The sequence below is a fragment of the Amblyomma mixtum genome, chromosome 10, assembly GCF_055824585.1.
Source record: "Amblyomma mixtum isolate Tamu chromosome 10, ASM5582458v1, whole genome shotgun sequence".
NCBI classification, from domain to species: Eukaryota; Metazoa; Arthropoda; class Arachnida; order Ixodida; family Ixodidae; genus Amblyomma; species Amblyomma mixtum.
In genome coordinates, this window is record NC_143021.1 from 47,127,410 (window position 1) to 47,150,518 (window position 23,109).

The window sequence follows — 23,109 nt, forward strand, 5'->3', positions numbered from 1 at the left end:
GTTTACTTTTCGTCCAATCTCACCTGGAACGAGCACGCCGAGCAGTTTCTATTAGGCATGCTGAATTTTGCAAGAAGAAATTTTAAGATGGTAGTATTAAAAGTTAATACTGCCATCTTAAAATGCCATCTGCCATCTCCCTGTTTCCAGATGCTATATCACATTGGAATAAATTGCCTGAAGATGCGGTGAAGTGTACGTCCGTGGAACTATTTCTTAATTATATCGAAAAAATTGACTTTTCTGTTTAATTCTCTTCTACTATTTTTGTGTTTGGGTCAGAGAACATCTCTGTATTTTTGAATTTTTGTTTTTACTATGATCAATGATGCATTGTAAACACTCCTGCATGGGCCCGAAAAGGGCCTGCAGTATGTTCAAATAAATAAATAAATAAATAAGCAGTTTTGATATTTATTTATTTATTTTTATTTATTAGTTACCTGCATCGCCCCGCAGGGCATTACTGCAGGGGGGTACAGACTTCATTATAGGTATAAAACAATTATTGCAGTGCATGGAAAATTGCTTCATTAGATGTGATACATACAATGCTCGATGGCAAACTGTTCCAGTCCCTAACAGTTCTAACAAAAAAGAATAACGCAAGACGCCACCATTGCAAGAAAATTTCCTGACCTTCAAGCAGTGGCCCAGTCGCTTTGATATATAATGAGGTGCCTGGATATATTGTTCGCGGTTTATGACAGTTTTCGAATAATAAATCTCATGGAAAACTTTCAGTCTGATGTACCTTCTTCGGTCCTTCAACTCTTGCCAGTTAAGTTTTCGTTTGCTTTCCGTCATACTAACTTGCCGATTATAATTACCAAGAACAAGTCTAACAGCACTATTCTGAATTTTCTCTAATTTTCCTACACACTCAGATGTGTGTGGGTCCCAGCAAACACATCCATAATCAAGTATGGAGCGTACATGACTGAAATACAGCTGTATTATTAAGTTACTTGGTAAATTGCTAAAATTCCGCCGTAGAAAACCCAAACGTGATGCTGCCTTATTCGCAATATAATTAATGTGCTCATTCCATCGTAAGTCCGATGTAAAAAGGAAGCCAAGATATTTAAATGACTTGCTTATGTTTAGAGGAAGATCATTAATTATATACCTATACGGACGATTAGTACGTTTTCTTGTGAAGGCGACGTGAACAGTTTTGTTTATTTAAGGACATGTCCCAGCGTACACACCAGTCTGCTACAGTATCTAAATCAGTTTGCAGGATTTGCGAATCAGAAGTGGAATTTATTACTCTGTAAACAACACAATCATCAACAAACATCCTGAATGAAGACTGTATGCCAACTGAAATATCACTAATATACAGCAAAAACAAAAGTGGTCCCAATACTGAGCCTTGGGGAACTCTCGACGTAACTGGTGCATACTGTGAAGAAATACCGTTCAGAACAACAGCCTGTTTTCGTAACGACAGATATTCTGCAATCCACGCAATTGCTTTACAATCCAGGTTATACGCTTTCAATTTGGAGAGAAGAAGACTGTACGTGACAACATAAATGCTTTACGGAAATGCAAGAAAACGCAGTCGACAACTTGTTGCTTATCGATTGCCGATGCTAAATCATAAACAAACTCTAACAGCTGCGTACTTCAGGAAAATCCACGCCTGAAACCATGTTGACTAGTGCATAGGAGACTGTGTTTGGTTAGATGGGCCATAACGCAACTATATATTACATGCTCCATAATTTTACAGGTTATGCTAGTTAAGGAAACGGGTCTGTAGTTCTGAACGGAGTTTCGCATACCACTCTTATGTATGGGCACGACACGCGCTACCTTCCAATCAGCAGGCAAGTAGGTTTCATTAAGGGACTTCTGGAACAGCCGGGTGAAATACAGACATAATGCATCCGCACAATTCCTTAAAATTGCGGCAGGAATGTCATCAGGGCCACAAGCCTTAGCCTGATTCAAATCCTTCAATAATATACGCACACCGTCAACACAAAAACTAATTTCACCTATATTCGGCCAATATTGGAGTATGCTTGTGTTGTTTGGCACCCCCGAACGTTAAATTTAACCGACATGCTTGAACGTATTCAGAACTTTGCCGCTCGGTTTCTCTCCAGTAATTACGATTTTAACAGCAGTGTTACTAACATTAAACTAACGCTGGGATGGGAGCTGTTATGGGAACGCCGTACGAACTCTCGGTTAGAAAGGTTGTACAAAATCTTTCACCGAAAACTAAAAATATCAAGATAATTATTTGCTTGCGCCGCATTTCCCGTCGAACAGACTTGGCCACGGATGGAAGATTAAAGAAATTAAATTCAAAACTAACACTTATCAAAATGCATTTTTTCCATCTACCATTCATGACTGGAATCGCCTGACCCATGAAATTGTTGAGTGCCGTTCAGAATTTGTTCCGCGCGTTGCTATCGGATGTATGAGTGAGCAGTTGGCTTCTTTTTTTTCCACTTTCTTGTCATGGTTCTTTCTTCATATTCATTCATTTTGTACGTGTTGTGTCCTGCCTTGTTGTGTTGCTTTTTCTTCCTTTTTTCTTTTTTTGCATATTCTTCTGTTATGTATCCCCCCTTCAATAATGCCTGCGGGCGCTGCAGGTATTTCCAATAAATAAATAAATAAATAAAATTTGTAGCTTCGAGTGCTCTGAACGCTGTAGGAAGGCAGTGATATCAACACCATCTTGGTAAGGGATACTTTATAAGAAACTGCGATGTCTTGACCACCTCTGTCGGGCACCTGCACAGCGCTGCAGCCGGATTCAAGCTAGATCTCTTCACTCTCAAATCTTGCCGCTGATTCCTTTCAGATAAATCAGCAAGCTGTTTCATGAAATCTTCGATGACATTTGCATTGCGCCAAAACTCACTTGCTCTTCCGCAATGGTTTAGTAAGTTTCTGGGGCACTGTGCACCATAAAAATACTTGATATTTTCTTGCCAGCTCCTTAAGACCGTCAGAAATTTCACGAGTTTTTGAAATCAGGGTACGAAGAGCATTTTTCTCGTTTGGTTCTTTATTGCTTGCACCCGCAGTCACAATTTCAATGTTTCTTTTAATAACTAAAGTTAGCAACTCCTTCATTTAGATTTCCGCACTCTTTGGGCCTACGGACTTGCATCTCATGGCTGTGCTGAACCATGAGCTCGCAGGATATGCTAGCACTCCGAATTATGTTTGCGACATGTCGCTTGACTAGCTTCGAGTTTTTTAAGTGCCGAGGAGTTTAATTAGCGCTCATAAGAGTGCTGGAAAGCCAACCAGTGCCAGTCTCTCTGTACCCTCTACCCCGTCCCCCGCGAAGGATGCCACAGCCGTTGAATTCCCGTGAATAGGAGTGAAGCGCACCTGACTTGGGGTCGCAGAGGCAGTGCAGCGCTTCGGGGGCGCCCTTGGCAAAGAGCTCCATGGAGCGGTCGCCCAGCGTGCGGCACACGACGCTCATGCGCTGCAGGGACGACGAGAAGGGGAACTGCCGCATGATGCCCACCTCGTACGGCACCTGGGAAACGAAGAGAATGGGAGCGTAGCATCGCCGCATGGCCAATATATCGAGAGGCCCTGACAGAAATGCCAGAATGGCGCCAAGTTGGCGAGAAGTACGGCGGAGTCGATTGGCACCTCTCCCGACGGAACATATGGATTTGAAAGGCTGTGCGCTAAAAAGACGTTCACAGGAAAAAGGATAGAGACGAAAGGAAAGAAGAAAGGAAAGATGCGCTTCTTTCCTGTCGTCTCTATCCTTTTTCCTGTGAACGTCTTTTTAGCGCACAGCCTTTCAAATATGAATATGTACCAACTAGCCCGTCAAAAAGCCTTACTAATGAACATATGGATGATCCAAGGAAGGCGCAGCAATCCTGCACCCACCCTGTAAAGACCAGCAGCTGTGCCGTCTATACTCTGTTACACACATCAGGTGCAACGATCAGAAAGTTAGGGAAGTAGTTCAAAAATATATATAACGCGTATTATCCCGCGCTTCTTTTGTATCCGAGTGTTCTAAGACACGAGAACGAGACATTGTGGCGTCAGCAGTAAGGCAACAACTGCGTATTAAGCCAGCAGGCAAAGCAGTTAAGAGACCGGAAGTGGGCAGAGTGGGTGAGGGAACAAACGGTGGTTAATGACAGTCAAGTAGACATTAATACGAAGAAATTGGCTTGGGCAGGGCATGTAACGCGAAGGCAGGATAACCGCAGGTCCTTAACCCATTAGATACGAGCGTATTTTTAAAATTACAATTACATTTTAAAAGATTTCATAGCAAAGGTAGCAAAGGTAAAGGTAAATGAGTCATGCTTTTGTCATGAGGGGGTCGGCAGACGCCCCATAACTAAGAAGGCATATTTTCTCTCCTCGTTTTGTTGCCTTTCCATGGAGAAAGTTCAGGATATTTGTTGGCTCCAAATTTCACCAGTAGTCGCTTGCTGAAAATCTTCTTGCGGCTGCGTTGATGTAGATATTTTGATGGTTTCAGAGCAGCAACATGAAAGGCAAAAGTAAACAGTGGATGCATAGAATGTCCCGCATTTTTTTCGCTATGATGTTTATCACATCAAGATGTATGATGTGTGTATGTGGACGGCGACAATCTAGGGTGCAGCTCAGTGGTCAAGCGTTCGTGAGCGCAAAACTGAGCTTCGACTGCTTCGTCTTCTTTTCTCTTTCTCTCCGTTGCCGGCGCAGGCCGCTGGGGCATCAAACCCCAGCTGCCTGCCGTACAGCGATTCTACTCTTCTATAGTGCGCCGGGTCTACCTGCGTGCACAATGACGCCTATCTAAACCAGCTCATAGGTCTTTAGAGTGCTATCCAATTTTTTCGAAAGAAACCACTTTTTCAGCTCAGCGAGATCATAGAGGCTGGTGTACTTGCCGCTAGCTATCCTGAATATTACAGTGATGTGGCTTTATTAGTCATAATAAAGTTTTAGCTGAAACAACCTGATACTGGGCAGTGTATATGGTTACTGTTATGTATTTGACACCAACTGTGGAAGTTTCTTGAGTTTGGAAATTGAATTTTCTCAAGAAATCTCACTTCTTTCACGAAAAGAGTTTGCACTTCGGCCATAAACTTTTTCGCTAATCACCGATGTGATGTTCGATAGCGCCAGCTAAAGGACGCGTTATACACGCTCTCCTCAAATGCAGTCAGTGCAAAGAAAATTGCTGGCTTCTTTATTGAAGGGAATTTTAAAACGGCAGCTTTACTAAGCCACGTTTCGCCGACTCCTTCGCTCTGATCTTCAGCGACCGTCAGCCGGTCCGGAGCTGCGCTGGCTCGACCACGTGGCGTCGGTCGCCGCGTTGGTTCCGCCGCCGGCGCGCATGCGCTCTCCCGCTGCCAGACCACGTGACTCGTCGTGCGCTTGGCCGCAGTTCAAAGCGGAGCCCACCGCTCACCTGGGCAGTGCACGCTTTGCTATGGATCCGAGGAAGCTGCGCCATGTGGGAACGTCACGCAGAGGATTGTGTGTTTTTTGCGCAAAAGACACGACACAAAAGAAACGAGGTAGACAGGACAAGCGCTTGAACTAGAGATATAACTTGCGAGTATGTTTTTGCAGGCTAGTTGGTGCCTAAGCATTGTGGGTTTTTTGCGCAAAAGACCTGTCCTGTCTACCTCGTTTCTTTTGTGTCGTCTTTTGCGCAAAAAACCCACAATGCTTAGACACCAACTAGCCTGCAAAAACATACTCGCAAGTTATATCTCTAGTTCAAGCGCTTGTCCTGTCTACCTCGTTTCTTTTGTGTCGTGTCTTTTGCGCAAAAAACACACAATGCTTAGGCACCAACTAGCCTGCAAAAACATACTCGCAAGTTATATCTCTAGTTCAAGCGCTTGTCCTGTCTACCTCGTTTCTTTTCTGTCGTGTCTTTTGCGCAAAAAACCCACAATGCTTAGGCACCAACTAGCCTGCAAAAACATACTCGCATGCAGAGGACCTTGCAACGTCGTCAGCAAGCGACATCTGACCACTCGCAGATATCGCCCCCTTTTGCTTTGTGCAACTAGGTTTAGAAGAGTCATACCTTCAGCAAATGTTTTAATTGTTCAAAGATTTAACTTTAAAAGCTTTAAGAGATATGTAGGTGCCGTCTGTGCGAGAGGATTGTACAGCGAGAGTGAGAGGTAGAGCACTGCACGGGCCTTAATCTGAGGCCCGAGCCCGGCCCTGGCCCGAGACCTGGAGCCCGAGCCCGGCCCAGGCCCGCGGCTTCAAGCCCGGGCCCGGCCCGGGCCCGCTAAATTGTCGCTCTAGCGAGCCCGGCCCGGCCCGTGAATCCCGGAGTGAAGCCCAGCCCGGGCCCGGCCCGGCCCGTTTCACAGTAAGCTTGAGGTATACTGCTCACTCTCAGCAAGTAGACTGCTACTAGACCGATAAGGAACTGGCCGACAAAGGTTCTGAAACAGCAGTTTTGCTTCCTGAAAGTTGCTTCTTTTTAACCGAGAAGGAAATGGTATAGAGTAGTGCTCGCCAGGCCCGTCTTTTGGAGAGTGATCTCGTGTAGGTGGGCAAATATTAATTCGGAAGTTCCGAGAGTTAAATAAAAAGGGCTGCATACACGCGTAGTAGTCTACTTTGCGCTGCCCGTGATTTTAATCAGTTATATTCTGCCGCCGGCGAAGTATAAATATTAAAACTGCCTTGCAAGCAGTAGGATGACATTTTTTTAGTGAACGCGATCTTACACGTTCAGCTCATAGCCGAACTGATCGCCTTTCAGCAGAAAAGAAAAGCTAGAAGGCTTGAGTATTTCACGGTATGTGCTTGAAGACTACAAGCATCCTAAACTAATATGTTTATAACGAATGCATTTCTAATAGTGTATAGGTATGTTTTCGGATGACTAACGATCAATGGCCAATTAAGGCCGGTTGCATTTTACTCTTACACACCGCGGCGTGGAAATAAGGAAATAAATAAGCCAGTGAATAAAGCTTAGTTTTCTCTCAGCGCGTACTATAACTCGTAGCTCATCCGTGTCGCTGCTTCAATGCCGCAGTTGTGTACTTCACTCTGCAATAGTGAACCAAAAGTCGGACACCAGCCGTTTCTGTACGGACCCAAGCCTGGCTCGGGCTCGCAGCTTTAAGCCCGAGCCCGGCCCGGGCCCGCAACTTCAGGCCCGGGCCCGGCCCAGGCCCGGCATAATAAATCATGTTCCGGCCCGGCCCGGCCCGCGGGCCGGGCCGGGCCCGGGTTTTCGGGCTGGCCCGAGCCCGTGCAGTGCACTAGTGAGAGGTATGTGATGAAGCTCAAAATTTAGACCTTTCATTAAATAAAATTAACTAGTAAACTTTTTATTTTTGACTTTAGGAAGAACAATATACGTACAAATTCAAGGCTCTAGACTTCGATGGTGAGGGGTGTTTCTTAAGTTATTTGCGGCAGTGTGGTTGAAAAATTAGAGGTCGAAGTTTCGCAAAGTAGAGCTCGCTCAGCTGGCTTTCCCACGTTGCACACTTACTGAGCGCCGTATCGTCGCCCAAGTCACACGAACTGCTTGCGAGTGCTGAAATGCACAAACACCGTCTGCATTTGCGGCAACAGAAGTGCGATCGAGGTCGTCATATAAATGTGCCACGCGGAATAGACAACTTAACAAGATTTCGGGTGCGCATTTCCAGCGTTCGATTACACGAACCAAGTTCTCGAAAAATAACATTTAAAAACTGCGCCCATCTTCGATTTCAAAATCGAAGATGGGCGCAGCTTTTGAATGTTATTTCGAAAGTCCGATTTCGAAAATCATCGTGAGAGATAAAAAAATTATTAGTTAATAGGTCAGTTAAGTGGGTAATGTTAAGTTAGGTAACTATTTCTGTACACTGTAAGAAATGTGTGTGAAATGACAAGTATTTTTACGGAATTTTCTGTTGACATAAAGAGAACATCTGTTTTGTCCCTTAACAGAAACACGTTCACGCATAAGAAAGTAATTTTCTGTTTTTGGAGCCGCAACACCCCCATTTCACCGAACGTTGGTGACGTGAGCACCGCTGTTACACAAAAAAAGTGATCCGAAAAACCTTTGCCAGCTTTCATCAATCAAGTTACATATTTTAAGCGTCAAAATGTTTCTACGCGTAATATTAGCGCGCAGGATGAGAAGCATTTCTATTTGTTGCGGTCCTGCATTCATCCATTGACGGCATGGACGTGATGCGCGGTGAGCTATTTATAGGATAATACCGGCGTGCTGTGTCCGTGATTTTCACCGATCAGACCGTTCGCACACAAGGTGAGTGGTGCACATTTTTACCGGCATGAACGATACGCTTTTTGTAGTCTCTTGGGAGTATTGTTGTGGGCTTGTACTGCTGTTGAAACGGGCAGTGAAGATAAATCGCCGGAGGACCTTGGAAAATTTTGAGTGGGCGGGTAGCTTTAGTTACCACTACAGATCTCAAGACTAGCAGTCCCCCCACCTAGTTTTGAGCGTCCTAACGCACTTGCAAAGAATCAAGAGCAAGCCTGCGTTTGCGTGGAGAGCGAATGCTATTATTTCGAATAGCGTGCCCACCACAGCCGCTTTACCGCCTATGCGTCACTGCTGCTTTACTGGGTCTCACAGAAGGTGCACCGCGCGCGGAAGAGAGAGGAACACTAGCGGGAAACACGAAAGAGTGCAATAGTTTGCGGGAAAATGCACAAATTTTGCTTTGTCTGAAGATTGGCACACCTAAAAGAACCGAGTGAGTGAGCGCGGGAAATTTTAGGCCAGAGAAGTACGCGATTGGTTAGCGGAGGAGTACGTCAAAGAGCGCGGGATTTTCAAATTCGTTTCTCGTCTAAGAAAGGGTCATAAGTGTACGTTGTATTTTTTTATTTTTATTGACGTTTATTCATGCAGGTGCAAGTAATGGAGTAATTATGCTTATTTTGTAAGATTTAACACTGATTTTACTTTGGGCCAAAATAGTGTTGCACGGGTCAACGCAGTCTGAAAAGTTTCTACACGTGCGTTTCAAATGCTGAACTTGCGCTGCCAGAGGAAAGTTTTTCAACGGCACTGATGTCGTTCGATTCGACATTCGAAATTTTTGAGCGCCTTCGACACTCGAGCTCAGTCTGGATCCTCCAATGGCAATCGCCATCGCTTCGGCCAGCCCGTGGAAGAGGTCAAGGGAGGAGTAACTTTATGAAAAATGGTCAAATTACACAGATTAAAATGCAAATTAAAAAAGAGGGGGGGGGGGGGGGGGGGGGGGGGGAATTCTAGGCTAGGAGGCGCAAGCCACCGCCCGATACGAAGGGTTAAGCCACTACCATCCATCCATCCACCCGCCCATCCGTGCGCGTCTTATTCGGCTCTGTGGCTGTTGAATACGATATCTGCTGCTTGCGTTTTTCTGGCGGTTCTTTACCAAATAGTTCGTGTACTCGCTAAATGGGCGCCTCGAGATAACAGTACACCATTCAGCATTCACTACGCGAGCTCGAACTTTCCGCAGCACTGCGCCGATCACGACGACTGCGCACTTTAGTACCTCATAATATGCTACTGAAAACATAGCCATTTACGAACAGTTCGCTCGCTTGCTTGAGATAAAACGCAAGCTGCGCTCTACTTATGTTAAATAATCCCCTGTGACCTAGTAGTGTGACATTTGAGGAGGCTGGCAGGTGCAAGGTTATTCACTACCGTTCAGGCGGATTAACTGCAGTGCTAGGACAGTCTCTTGACACCACTCTATGGAGGGCCTTTTTTGCTCTTGAGAGGCATTTACACTTTGTTCTGGAGCTGTATTTGACTAAAATGATGCAATGTTTATGTATTGTAGGCAATCCAGCACGTGTAAATGCCTCTGCTGATTTTTAGGGCATTTATATGTGGTTGGCACTTACTTGTATACAATCTAAAGCATTTCACCACATATTGTTGGAAAAAATAAGAGTCTGAGCAAGCGCAGAAATGACTTATTTATGCTTATGCTCTGCTGCATACTTATTTGTAACTGGTTTAAAGTTGCAGCTTTCACATGGTGCTACTTTAGTAGACAATTCTTATACGCATTTAACTCCCTCTTATGCCAGGAATCTGCCAGTGATGACGACATCGGGGCATGCCATGCTCTCCTTTCATCATTGCAAAATGTATAATTCACTGTAGTACAGCACTCGGGCGAGCATTCCTGATTTAAAACTTGTTTTGTGCAGGAGGCAGTTTCCTTACTGCAAAGAGCTTCACCATATGCATCGACACCCTGCAAGTGATGCACGCAGCCAACCCATGCCAGGCTTCAATCTCATGTTTTTGGAGCACTTTGCTTTCAATGTTGTGCAACGGAGGGGGTGCTGACACAACTTTCTTTAAGATGCGCGATTTTCACGGCTTCAGTGATTTTACGAGTGGTTTTGTCATCGCACCTGCGCAGCACGCTCGTGTTACCTAGCTCAGGGGCACATTTACAATCTCGGCAGTGAATGCCCAGATGGCCTGAGAGTCGTTGCGTCACATTGTAATTATGGTCGGACAATCTCTTAATAAGGCATCTGCCGGTTTGGCCTACGTATGCATGGCTTCAAGACAAGGGGATAGAATAACACAACGCCCTGAGCACAGGAAACGAACCGGTCGCGATGGTTTATGGTGCATCCTGTGTGCTCACGGCCCATTTGATTAACGCGCTTGCAGGGGCTTGACAAGCGATCCAGAGCTGAAATTAAAACATTTATTCATACTCTTTTTACTGTCTTTCTTAAGTTCTGTGAGATCCCATGTGCGTAGGGAATGACTGCAATCTTATCCTTATCTCTTATTCTTCTTTTTTTTGACTCTCAACAAGGCCTCAGCCACTGAGGATAAGAGGTTCAGCGGGTAACCAGCCTGCTGTAATCGGCGCGTCTGAGCTAGAAAGCTGTCTTCCAGTTTGTGGTTGCAGGATTTCTTTAATGCATTTTTAAACACTATAGCCAAACGGGCGAGTTGGTGGTACATATTGAATGCCAACAGCGCAAACGACGCAGACAAAGTAGAAGAAAACACAGGACAAGCGCTGACTCACAATTGAAATTTTATTCAAGGAAAGTAGTACATTTTATAGAAAAAGTGGCCAAGTTATCAGCTAGTAAACACAACCCATGTTTCTACGTGGCATCAAGGTATGCAACCTAACTGTCAAATAAAGAAATAGATGGCTTACTGACGCATAACCTTGTTTTTTTCCTCATGTGGTATGCTTCCATAATCTCACGTCTTAATCTGGACGGGTGTTTTTAGAGGATTTCACAGTAAGGCAATGAAGGAAAACAAGATTGGCAGTCTCGAACATGGTCAACTAGATTATTAGATTTGTTAGCTTCCAGATTATTTGCATGCTCTTTCAAACGTGTATTGATGCAACGCCCCGTCTGCCCGATATATATTTGTCCGCATGACATTGGGATTTTGTAAACTACCTCTTCTGCGCATGGCACATACATTGTTTCGTGCTTAACCCCACAAATTGTTTCAGATTCTTTTCGTTGCTCAGCCTTTTTTTTCCAAAACAGCACAAACCCTTTTAAGTTTCTTGGGTGCGGAAAAAACTACCCCTACGGGTTAAGCACGAAACAATGTATGTGCCATGCGCAGAAGAGGTAGTTTACAAAATCCCAATGTCATGCGGACAAATATATATCGGGCAGACGGGGCGTTCCATCAATACACGTTTGAAAGAGCATGCAAATAATGTTGAAGCTAACAAATCTAATAATCTAGTTGACCATGTTCGAGACTGCCAATCTTGTTTCCCTTCATTGCCTCACTGTGAAATCCTCTACAAACACCCGTCCCGATTAACACGTGAGATTATGGAAGCATATCACATGAGGAAAAAAACAAGGTTATGCGTCAGTAAGCCATCTATTTCATTATTTGACAGTGAGGTTGCATACCTTGATGCCACGTAGAAACATGAGTTGTGTTTACTAGCTGATAACTTGGCCACTTTTTCTATAAAATGTACTACTTTCCTTGAATAAAATTTCAGTTGTGAGTCAGCGCTTGTCCTGTGTTTTCTTCTACTTTGTCTGCGTCGTTTGCGCTGTTGGCATTCAAAGCATTTTTAAAGCATGAATTGATGATGCTGCGCTTAACTAGCTTCAAATGCGCTGAGTCAAAAGGGAGAAGAGGTTTGTTGGCCCGAGGCTCAAAGGCCCAGCAGACGTGATTGTGGTTAAAATATATTCCTAATTCTAAAAACCGTAAGAAGCCGTTGGTTGGTAGTTCATGAGTGACAATTAATGGGCTCAGAATGCTTGAAAATTTACTGAGAACTTTGGAAGCTTCGGAATGGAGGGCGTGCTGCTCGCACTGTAACAACACAAGGTAATCATCCACGGGTCTAAAGAATCAAGATTTTCTATCGACATACAGGACTTATATTATGCCATCCCTCATGACAACTTGGTCAACTGCATCAAGGACTGTATAGACCAGCATGGAGCTGCAAAATTTGAGAATGCGAGTTGCATCTCAACTGCCACCTTCCTTGAACTACTGTCTACCCACTTGAGATCGACCTTCGCGGAATGGAACGGTTTGCTTTTCATTCGAAAGAATGGCATTTGTATCGGTTCATCAATTGCACCTATCCTCAGTGATCTTTACTTAGCCATGCAAGACAGGGCGCTAAACAGGTCCCTTCATGGCAGCAATGTGAACAAAATCTTTAGATTCATGGATGATTACCTTGTGTTGTTACAGTGCGAGCAGCACGCCCTCCCTTCCGAAGCTTCCAAAGTTCTTAGTAAATTTTCAAGCATTCTGATCCCATTAATTGTCACTCATGAACTACCAACCAACGGCTTCTTACGGTTTTTAGAATTAGGAATATATTTTAACCACAATCATGTCTGCTGGGCCGTTGAGCCTCGGGCCAACAAACCACTTCTCCCTTTTGACTAAGCGCATTCGAAGCTAGTTAAGCGCGGCATCATCAATTGATGCTTTAAAAATGCACTAAAGAAATCCTGCAACCACGAACTGGAAGACAGCTTTTTAGCTCAGACGCACCGATTACAGCAGGCTGGTTACCAGCTGAACCTCTTATCCTCAGTGGCTGAGGCATTGTTGAGAGTAAAAAAAAAATGAAGAATAAGAGAGAAGGATAAGATTGCAGCCATTCCCTACACACATGGGATCTCACTGCATAATGTATCACCAACTCGCCCGCTTAACTATCCTGTTGAACTTAAGGAAGATAGGAAAAAGAGTACGAATAGATGTTTGATTTTCAGCTCCGGATCGCTTGTCAAGCCCCTGCAAGCGCGTTAATCAAATGGGTCGTGAGCACGCAAGATGCACCATAAACCATCGCGACCGGTTCGTTTCCTCTGCTCAGGGCAATGTGTTATTCTATCCCCTTGTCTTGCAGCCATGCATACACGTAGGCCAAACCGGCAGATGCCTTAATAAGAGATTGTCCGACCATAATTACAAGGTGACGCAACGACTCTCAGGCCATCTGGGCATTCACTGCCGAGATTGTAAATGTGCCCCTGAGCTTGGTAGCACGAGCGTGCTGCGCAGGTGCGACGACAAAACCACTCGTGAAATCATTGAAGCCGTGAAAATCGCGCATCTTAAAGAAAGCTGTGTCTGCACCCCCTCCATAGGCCTTATAGATAAAGAATTGCAGTTCTTATCGGTAGCTGGATGATCTGAGTTTTCCTGTGTCATTTCTGGCGGCGATGACTGCTTATCAGGCTCGGTTGCTTTTATTTTCTTGATGCTGCTGCATATTTACCGAAGTGTCTGGAAAAATAAAACTTCAGTTGTAAGTCAGCGCTGTGTGTGTTTGTCTACTTTCTTGTCCGTGTGTTTGCGCTGTTCTGCCTTGTACTTCGCAGAAATTGTCAGCATTCTTTCGCTATTAGTAATTATGAGGACTTGTGTTCATGTAACTGTGCGATGAAATTTGTGATAGTTTAATCGCATTTACACTACGGCTGCTGGAGCTTCTTTGATCTTGAGCTCTGGCAGCTGATGTGTTTCTGGGGTTATTTGGAGGGTATGCTATAATTTGTATTTTGTGGTGCTTAATCGGTGTTTGGTTAGGATACATGATGAGGATTTAAATATTCGTCGAATGTCTGGTTTTTTTCATTGCTGTATTATGTGGAAACACATTTGTCTTGTAATCTAAGCCAGTTTTTAATAATACTCTGCGCTTTAAAATAAAAATTTGAAATATGAACACACTTAGTGGAGACAACGTATGCTCAGAAGAATAAAGGCTATGTTGACCACCTGTGTTAAAGAAATGGGAAAGAAAAAGCAAAGATAGCTTGATAAGTCGCATTGAAGCTGGGCTTTCTTCAAGAAGAAATCAGCTGCCTCAAATAAGAGCAAATCTATTTTTGATTGCAGCGTTTGAAGTTTCAGTATATAGTTTTTTGCTGTTAATAGATCATGTATACTGTCCATTACCATTCGCCGCTTTGTTTTCCCGCCTCTTCAGTGGTCAGAGGATTTTGACTTAAATAGTCGGGGAAACCATGGAAAAGTCAGGGAACTGGAAGAAAGTAGCTTGCTTGACACCTTGGTTTAGTGGCGGGTCATGCATGGTGTTCTTATCGTGTCAGTCAACATGACTGGAACCATGGTGTGAGTGTACAAGCCTTTGCAACCACAGTGTTTCATTTTTGCAGCCAAAGTTTTGAGCACACTAAGTCAATAGGGCTTCCTTGTTCACGTTAGCAGTCATTTTGTGAGTTCCGTCAAAAAATAGTTTTCTTTAGCTCCAACATTTTTTGGAATTGCATTCATCTGCTAAGTATTTGGTCTATATAACTCACAATGGGTTTATTAAGTAGAGCAGTGAAATTTTTGTATGGTTTGCTCTTGCTACTGACTGTGAGAGAAGGCTGTGGCTAAAGGTACGCCGGATGAACCCGGTGCATTTCCTCCCCTTAGTACGTCGGATGAACCCGGTGCATTTCCTCCCCTTAGTGTGTCGGATAGACCCGGAGCATTTTTTTTCCAAATACATCGGACAAATCTGACTGTGTTTTTAAAAGTCCGGCCATTTGATTCTTGCCCGGCAGTCTGCTCGACTTACTCTCATTCGAATTCTATCAGGATTAGTCATACCTTGGGCTCAAGAATTTTTACTCACTGCCCGAAATGGGCCAATTGGTGTTTGGCGCACATACTCTGAGAGCTCCATGCAATGAACTGCTTGATCGCATGACAAACACCATTATCTCCGGTTGCACCGTTCTCCACATGGCGTTTGGTTAGGGTGTGTGAACTGCAAAATTATTCCTGGCTATTTACATGCAGCACGGTGCACATGTGTGCTTTTCTCTCGTGCGCCGAAGTCCGCTTTGTGAACTTGAAGGTTTGTTTACTTGCGACGATCCGCTGTCCCTCAGTCGAAACTGAGAGCGCGTGCGGGATCGCTGCTCCAAACACACGTGTGGTGTGGCATTGGCTGAGAGGGGCCCATTGGCTCACGCTAAGCTCGAACCACTCAATATGTGCAAATTTCCGCCTGAAAGACCAAGCAGCGAGCTAGGCACTTTCCTTGTATTCCCCTCAGAAATGTCAGTGTTGGCCCGGAAGTGGTCTGTACATGCTTCCTGCTTTGTGGTTGCTCCTCCACAATGTTCTTTTGTATTGTGGTGCAGTATCTCTTTTAGTCACCTAGGTCAACGCTGTAAATAAATTCCCCATACTATTGCTTTTGCATGGCTGTGAGGCATAATATAAGTATTTTAAAGATGAATATTATATCTGGTGATACCTGCCGGAGGGCTTAGTGGTTAGTGCGCTCGGCTGCTGACCCGAAAAACGCGGGTTCGATCCCAACCGCGGCGGCCGAATTTCGATGAAGGCGAAATTCTAGAGGCCTGAGTACTGTGCGATGTCAGTGCAGGTTAAAGAACCCCAGGTGGTAGAAATTTTCGGAGCCCTTCACTACGGCGTCTCTCACAGCCTGAGTCGTTTTGAGACGCTAAACCCCAATAAACCAATAAACCAAACCATATCTGGTGATAAAAAAGAGCTAGCATTATGTTTCTTATGTAATACGGATAGGTGTGTCTAGGGACATGCGTGCTGTGCAGAGCATAGGCGCTCGATCTAGCAAGCATTCTGCTGTGCTTCAGTGCTGGTGATAACTTGCTTAAATTATTAGCAGAGGTGACAGATTACAAGACCAATGCGAAAGCACCAAGCTGCTGGTGCACGCCGTGTAACTTGCTGCTTACATATGTGAACTGGTGCGATTTATCTGAGATTTTGTGGGAGTGCTGGGCTTGTTTTACTTCATCTGAATGACAGCCGGCGATATAAGAATGGGAAAACTTCCCTTTGAAGCTCCTCGAAAGTCACAATATGTGGCATGCAACTTGCAAATGCTTCACAGAGAAGAGTGTTGCACGCAGCAGTAGTGCACTGGCTGGCAGCATCCACTATCATGTTGGACGAGATTTAGCCATGGGCCGGCAGATACATCTGCCGTACGCTCAGTGAGAATGAACAGCCTGGCAGGTGTATCTTTAGACACTTCAGTGAAAGAAAAGCGGAAATTAGAAAAGCGGAGAGTTTAGCTAGGCTTTTGTTGGATACATTGTGCTGTGGGAAGGACGAAAGAAGAAAAAGATGGCAAAAATTCTTTTTACACTATATGATATATGCAGATGCCTCCAGAGATTCAGAAAAAGAGGGAAGTGTGCTAGGTATGCGTCCAATGTCTCATAAACAATGGCCGAGGGCAGATCTCTGAATGACATTGTTACGCTCGACTCCTTCCGCTAAAGCGACGAAGCATCGGGACGGCCCATTGGTGCCGTATGTGTTAAAGACGCGTAACGCCGGTCTACAAAGAATCTCCAGACATCTGGAAACTGTCAATAGACAGGACTTCGGAGAGGCGTCGGCGTGGCGGCCCCGGCACCCCGAAAGCAGGGAGCGGCGTCAACAAGGGGACCCCCTGGTGGTTTATGGGGTGACATCCGCTGCACGGGAACGGCTCAACTCCCATTAGCGGTGCCGAACCCAAGCGAAACGCAACGGCATGGTGTGTCGGCGGCTGTTCTGTGTTGTTTGTGGCCAGCGCGGTTGCTGGCGTGCTCGCGCTTCGGTAATGGCTTCCGGTCTTCCTGCAACCTTTCGGCGCAAGTGCGACGCCGGCCCTCCGTCCCCGCGGCTCGCTGTGAAGTGCAGGTGTCAGACTTGTGTCTCGGCTGACGAATGGCTCGACCTTAACTGCTTGTCATCGTTGCTGCGAGGGATCGGCCGGACAGCATCTTCGAGGAAGTGGCGAGGGTGAACTGGGGGACGTCCTTGTGGGCGGACCACTACAAATGGACACGTGACCCAGTTCACTGTGATTGGACGCATGCTTGATTAACTAAATTCCCCAACTAGGGACCTGGGGACAGGACACCCTATTTAAGCCGCTGTTCGGCATGGAAAAAAGGGGCTTTTTCTTCAACCTTGTAACCTTGTCTACCTACTTTCCTTCTTGTCTCACCTTTAATCACGTATTAAACCTTTGTATTTTACCTGTTACCTTGTCTGGGAAGTTCGTTCTATGTGCCGGCAGTCCGAGGGAATTTATGGTAGGGAACACAACTGGCGCAGTCGGCAGGACCTGCTTAGGCTGAGCGGAAGAACTTCACCGGGGACAAGCGACAACGACGACGAGAGTGGCGGAGGGAGCGACCGAGCTACCAAGGAGACCCACCAGACCTCCAGGCTCATCTGACCCAGCCGGGGCACCGACAGCGACGCTTCGGTAGCTAGGCGAGTACCCGTTTGGTTTCTTGTGTTTGCGTGTAATGTCAAAGCCTTGGGTTTTGAGGAGTGACATCGCTAAAGAAACAGTAATGGAGAACCCGGGTGTAGATGGGGAATGGGGGAAAGGTGCCGGCACTAACAAGCGAAATGGTAGAAGGCCGTAGTAACGCCTCGCCACAGACGGCGTCGGAGCAGCAAGAAAGGCTGCTGGAGTTACAATTGAAATTGCTGAAAGGGTCCTAGAAACAGTACGTTTACAATCGCAAAGTGGAGTCGCGTCCGTCGAGGGGAGCAGCTGTTCAGGTGCGGATACGCGGTCGGAGGAGGACCGGAAACTAAAATTTTCTAGCCTGTTGAAGGGGGTACTCGCGACAATGCCTACTCAAGAAGCACTAGTGCCGGGTTGGTTTGAAGACATCGAGGCAACCTTGGAATCCTACGATGTACCAACAGAGTGGTGGGCCGGAATCGTGTTGCCGCGACTCAGTTAGAGGGCGCGGGGACTCCTTGCACGTCTGTCTTCATATGAAAGGCGAGAGTACGCCATTCTAAAAAGCAAAATTTTGCAGGGACTCAGATTATCAGCTGCGGAGTACAAACGCCTTTTCCAATCATCGAGCAGGAGACCGGAAGAGTTGTGGGAGCAATTCGCGGTCAGATTAGAGAATTATTGGGAGTACTATGTCGAAAGCAGTGAAGCAAACTCGTTGGAGAAAATTAAACAGCTGGTAGTCTCAGACCGTCTGAAGGATTGTCTCAGCGCAGACGCAAGAGCACACATTGTGCTAAATCAGAGCCAAAAGCGAGGATTCCTTAAACCCGAAGATGTTGCTATGATAGCACAGGCATTCGAGGAGAGTGTCAGGTGTAGAGTAACAGCGGGAAGGACATCAAGTGCGAACGAAAAACAGAAGGCTGAAGGGACACCGACAGTGCGGCCTTCAGAGAACACTAGCCCCCATTCGCGGCGCAGGAAACAATGTTTTATTGCCACAGCTACGGGCACGTAGCAAAGGAATGCCCGCAGGGAGCATTATCAGCGAGGGAGGCGACAAAGAAAAATCGTAGCGAGAACAGAGAGGTCGTTGCTCGGGTAGCCGCACCACTTGAGGCGGGGGACGCGCCAGTGCGAGTAACAGAAGTCGGCGGGGCCGGCACGGTTACGATAAAGAGTGCAGGTCAAACATTCGACGCGCGAATAGACTCTGGGGCGGACGTGACCGTCATTCGCAAATCACTATGCCCAAGGTACGACAGCGCAGGGTCGACTATCAAACTGACAGGCGCGTTTGGGGAGCAAGTAGTTGCCGAGCTGGCATACGTGCCGATGTCGACTACGGAGGGCGCTCCAGGTGTCTCATTTTACCCCTCGGAGAAGGGCATACTGTGTGCAGTCACCGACAAGTTGGCAAAGGGCATAGACGCGCTGATAACCCCTAATGATTACGAGCGGCTCTTGGAGGACAGAGTGGCAGCACCACCTATCGGCGAGCCTGAGGGCGAAGATGAGAACTTAGACCCAGTGCAGGAATCGTGCGAGAACGAGGGCGAGGAAGTGCGCGCATGCGAAGTGACCGTCGAGAGCACCTCGCAAGAGGCAGCGCAAACGACGCGGCAGACAGTCCGCGAGGCGCAACGGATGGACGAAACGCTGAGAGAAGCATGGGCACAGGCGAAGGAAGGCACGCACGGCATGCTCGTGCGCGACGAGCTGCTTTATAACCGAGAGCACATCGCCGGGCACGAGTGCTGCCAGCTCGTTCTGCCATCAGAGCGCCGCAAGGAAGTCCTAGAAATGGCCCATGATTCCGCATGGGCAGGACACCTTGGCGAGCGGAAAAATCTACAGCGCATTAAGGCGTCATTCTACTGGCCAGGGGTAGCCCGCGATGTGAAGCAGCACTGCCGCACGTGCCATGATTGTCAGATGAGAGCCCCTATGCGAACACAGGACCGCGTGCCGATGTCACCTTTAGCTAGACCGGGCGTCGCATTCCAAGTGGTAAACACGGACTCTGTAGGCCCGCTCGAGCCGCCTTCCGCTAGAGGACACCGTTATGCTTTATGTGTAGTGGACGTCCATTCAAGGTGGCCAAAAGTAATATGTTTGAAGGCCTTGACTGCGGGGGCTACTTGCGACGGGTTACTACAGATATTTGCGCAACTAGGTGTCCCAGAGACGATCTGCTGCGATCAGGGCACAAATTTCACAGCTAAGTTGACTCAGGAGCTCCTTGCAAAGCTAGGCCCAAAGGGCATTCGACGAGGTCAAGGCTAGGCTAAAGTCTGCGACAGCGCTACGCGCACCAGATCGCACGCGAGGATATGTCCTCGCCACAGACGCGTCCGACTTCGCCGTCGGCGCGTGTCTAGCGCAACTCGACGAGGAAGGTAGGGAGTGCCCCGTAGCCTTCCTGAGCAGGAAACTGAGTCCGGCCCAGGCCCGTTGGGCCACCATTGAAAAGGAGGCTTATGCCATCATTTGGGCACTGGAGAAACTCGAGGAGTGGGTGTTCGGCACTAAGGTGCGAGTGATCACCGACCATAACCCTCTTCGCTACCTCACCCTTTGCAGTCCACATAGTGCTAAGCTCACTCGATGGTCGTTGGCTCTGCAAAAGTACAACCTCACAATAGAACACAAAAAAGGGGTCCAAAATGCCAACGCCGACGCCATGTCAAGGCTTGGGGGTGCCGGCTAATCTCCAGCGGGATCTCTGTGTGTACGGGGGAGGGGTCAAGTAGTTTTTTTTTTCTCTCTCTCTGTCTCTCTCTTTTCTTTTGCGGTATTGGGGATAAGTGGGAGAAGGCTTTGACTTTGCACGCGGCGCGGGAGGCCATCGGGAACTCCCGGCCGCCGGGGCTCGGGCTTGTCGAGCTATTCTGGTGTGTTGTGTTGCACGCTAGGAAAACCATGCAACACAGTTGGTGCGGAGGTGTTACGCTCGACTCCTTCCGCTAAAGCGCCGAAGCATCGGGACGGCCCCTTGGTGCCGTATGTGTTAAAGAGGAGTAACGCCGGTCTACAAAGAATCTCCAGACATCTGGAAACTGTCAATAGACAGGACTTCGGAGAGGCGTCGGCGTGGCGGCCCCGGCACCCCGAAAGCAGGGAGCGGCGTCAACAAGGGGACCCCCTGGTGGTTTATGGGGTGACATCCGCTGCACGGGAACGGCTCAACTCCCATTAGCGGTGCCGAACCCAAACGAAACGCAACGGCATGGTGTGTCGGCGGCTGTTCTGTGTTGTTTGTGGCCAGCGCGGTTGCTGGCGTGCTCGCGCTTCGGTAACGGCTTCCGGTCTTCCTGGAACCTTTCGGCGCAAGTGCGACGCCGGCCCTCCGTCCCCGCGGCTCGCTGTGAAGTGCAGGTGTCAGACTTGTGTCTCGGCTGACGAATGGCTCGACCTTAACGGCTTGTCATCGTTGCTGCGAGGGATCGGCCGGACAGCATCTTCGAGGAAGTGGCGAGGGTGAACTGGGGGACGTCCTTGTGGGCGGACCACTACAAATGGACACGTGACCCAGTTCACAGTGATTGGACGCATGCTTGATTAACTAAATTCCCCAACTAGGGACCTGGGGACAGGACATCCTATTTAAGCCGCTGTTCGGCATGGAAAAAAAGGGGCTTTTTCTTCAACCTTGTAACCTTGTCTACCTACTTTCCTTCTTGTCTCACCTTTAATCATGTATTGTATTTTTGTATTTTACCTTTGTATTTTACCTGTTACCTTGTCTGGGAAGTTCGTTCTATGTGCCGGCAGAGAGAGGGAAATTATGGTAGTGAACACAACTGACATGCACCTTTTCATTTCCAGCAGTTTGTAGCTTTCATGCCAGTGTCTTTGCATGGAGTGAAGGACCCCATATTTAACTAAGTAATCAGTGATGACAGTTACCAAACAGCGCTTTGCCAGTAGCTTCCCTGTCTGTGTGCACAGGCGTATACGGTAGCCGAACAGTCCCTCAAAATGCACAGTGATTCACCAGTACCACCTTAAGATGTGTCCCATCCTCCGTACTTTGTTAATTTTCTCCTTTCAGTAAGTGTAACCCCTGCAACATTGCAACAATGCCAGGTAATTTCGGCAGTATCAAGTTGCCTCAGGGACGACCTTACGGCACCTTGTGTGAGCTCTTGCTGAGGCCCATACTTGCAGAGCCTATAATTATTTCCTTTTGTTTATATTACCTTTTTTTACATTGCAATTTTTTTCGGTATTTTTCAAAGGGAAGCCCAATTGTAAAACAAAATTGTGCTTTACAGTACATTACCGCAAGCTGTGCCCTTAAATGGCTGTAGCCTGAAGGGATACTGCAAACCAATAGCGGAAACTGTAAGTTGCCACCACAATGCCACCGAAGGTCACGGACCACCAACCTTGCAAGCAGATAGTACAGTTTTAAAATATAGGAAAGCAAAGAGGCTTGCCACTGAAGGATGAGTTTAGTTACATGAACTGAAAATGCTGACACCTTCAGCTGCTCCTCTTCTAAAAGTGCATGCATAAGCAAAGCATAGATATTATATATCTGATTAAAATTTCTTTAATAAATCAACCAGTCCAAGGGACATAAATAGAATGGGCATCAAAGTGACACAAGTAGTATAGTTATTCAAAAAGAAGTGGCAGCAACAAGATCCCAGTAATGAGGGGACCGATAAAGTGCATATTTGGTAAGAAACAGTTGCATAGAGTGACTTATCCAAGAGAATCAGTTGTTCCTGTTGCAGTGCCCCAGAAGCACTTTCACTTGCATTACGGGGAAAAAAAATAAACAATACTCACTAGATGGCGCAGCATGATGCACTTTTCAAAGTAACACTTGATGTTGGGCTAGTCGGTTCATGGTTAGAGCGAAACAAAACTGCGCGAAGAAGACGGGACAAAAGAAAGGCACGAATACACACACACAAAGCGCAGACTTCCAACTGACCTGACTTTGTCGTTTTAACCAAGGAGCTCAGGTATTCGCAGAAAGTTTTCGTTGTTTACAGTGAAAACCTAGAGCAACACTCTATGTTGGGCAAAGAGCTGCACAGAAGGCGGCAACGTGGATGCTGAACTGCCAACTTTTATATCAGAAGAAATGGGTACAGCTATTTGTGCAGCTTCCTAGCTGTCGGAATACACGACGAAAAAAGCTAGGCAAGGTCCATTTGATCTGAAAGCTTGTATCACGGAACACCAAAATAAGACAAAAACATACGACATGCAGATTTTTTTAGGCGGAAAAGACAGGGAATGGGCCAGCAAGTATTTGCGCAGCTGTATCTACGAAGCAGCAAAAGACCAAAGGTTGCGAAGAATGCCCATGCCAGAAACATGCCAAAAACAA

The 23,109-nt window shown here is 46.7% G+C and overlaps 1 protein-coding gene across 19 annotated transcripts in view; it reads right to left on the reverse strand.

Annotated features, from left to right (window-relative positions):
• Window positions 1–23,109, reverse strand: part of LOC149325704 (polyamine-transporting ATPase 13A3-like) — a 783,814-nt gene that overhangs the window by 371,170 nt on the left and 389,535 nt on the right. For all 19 annotated transcript variants that reach the window (XR_016286322.1, XR_016286321.1, XR_016286323.1 and 16 more), the window contains one exon: window positions 3,373–3,526. Coding sequence is in view for 16 of the 19 variants with exons in the window: in XM_089563621.1 (XP_089419747.1) it covers window positions 3,373–3,526 (154 nt within the window). In the remaining 3 variants the exon portion in view is untranslated. The remainder of the gene's footprint in view (window positions 1–3,372; window positions 3,527–23,109) is intronic.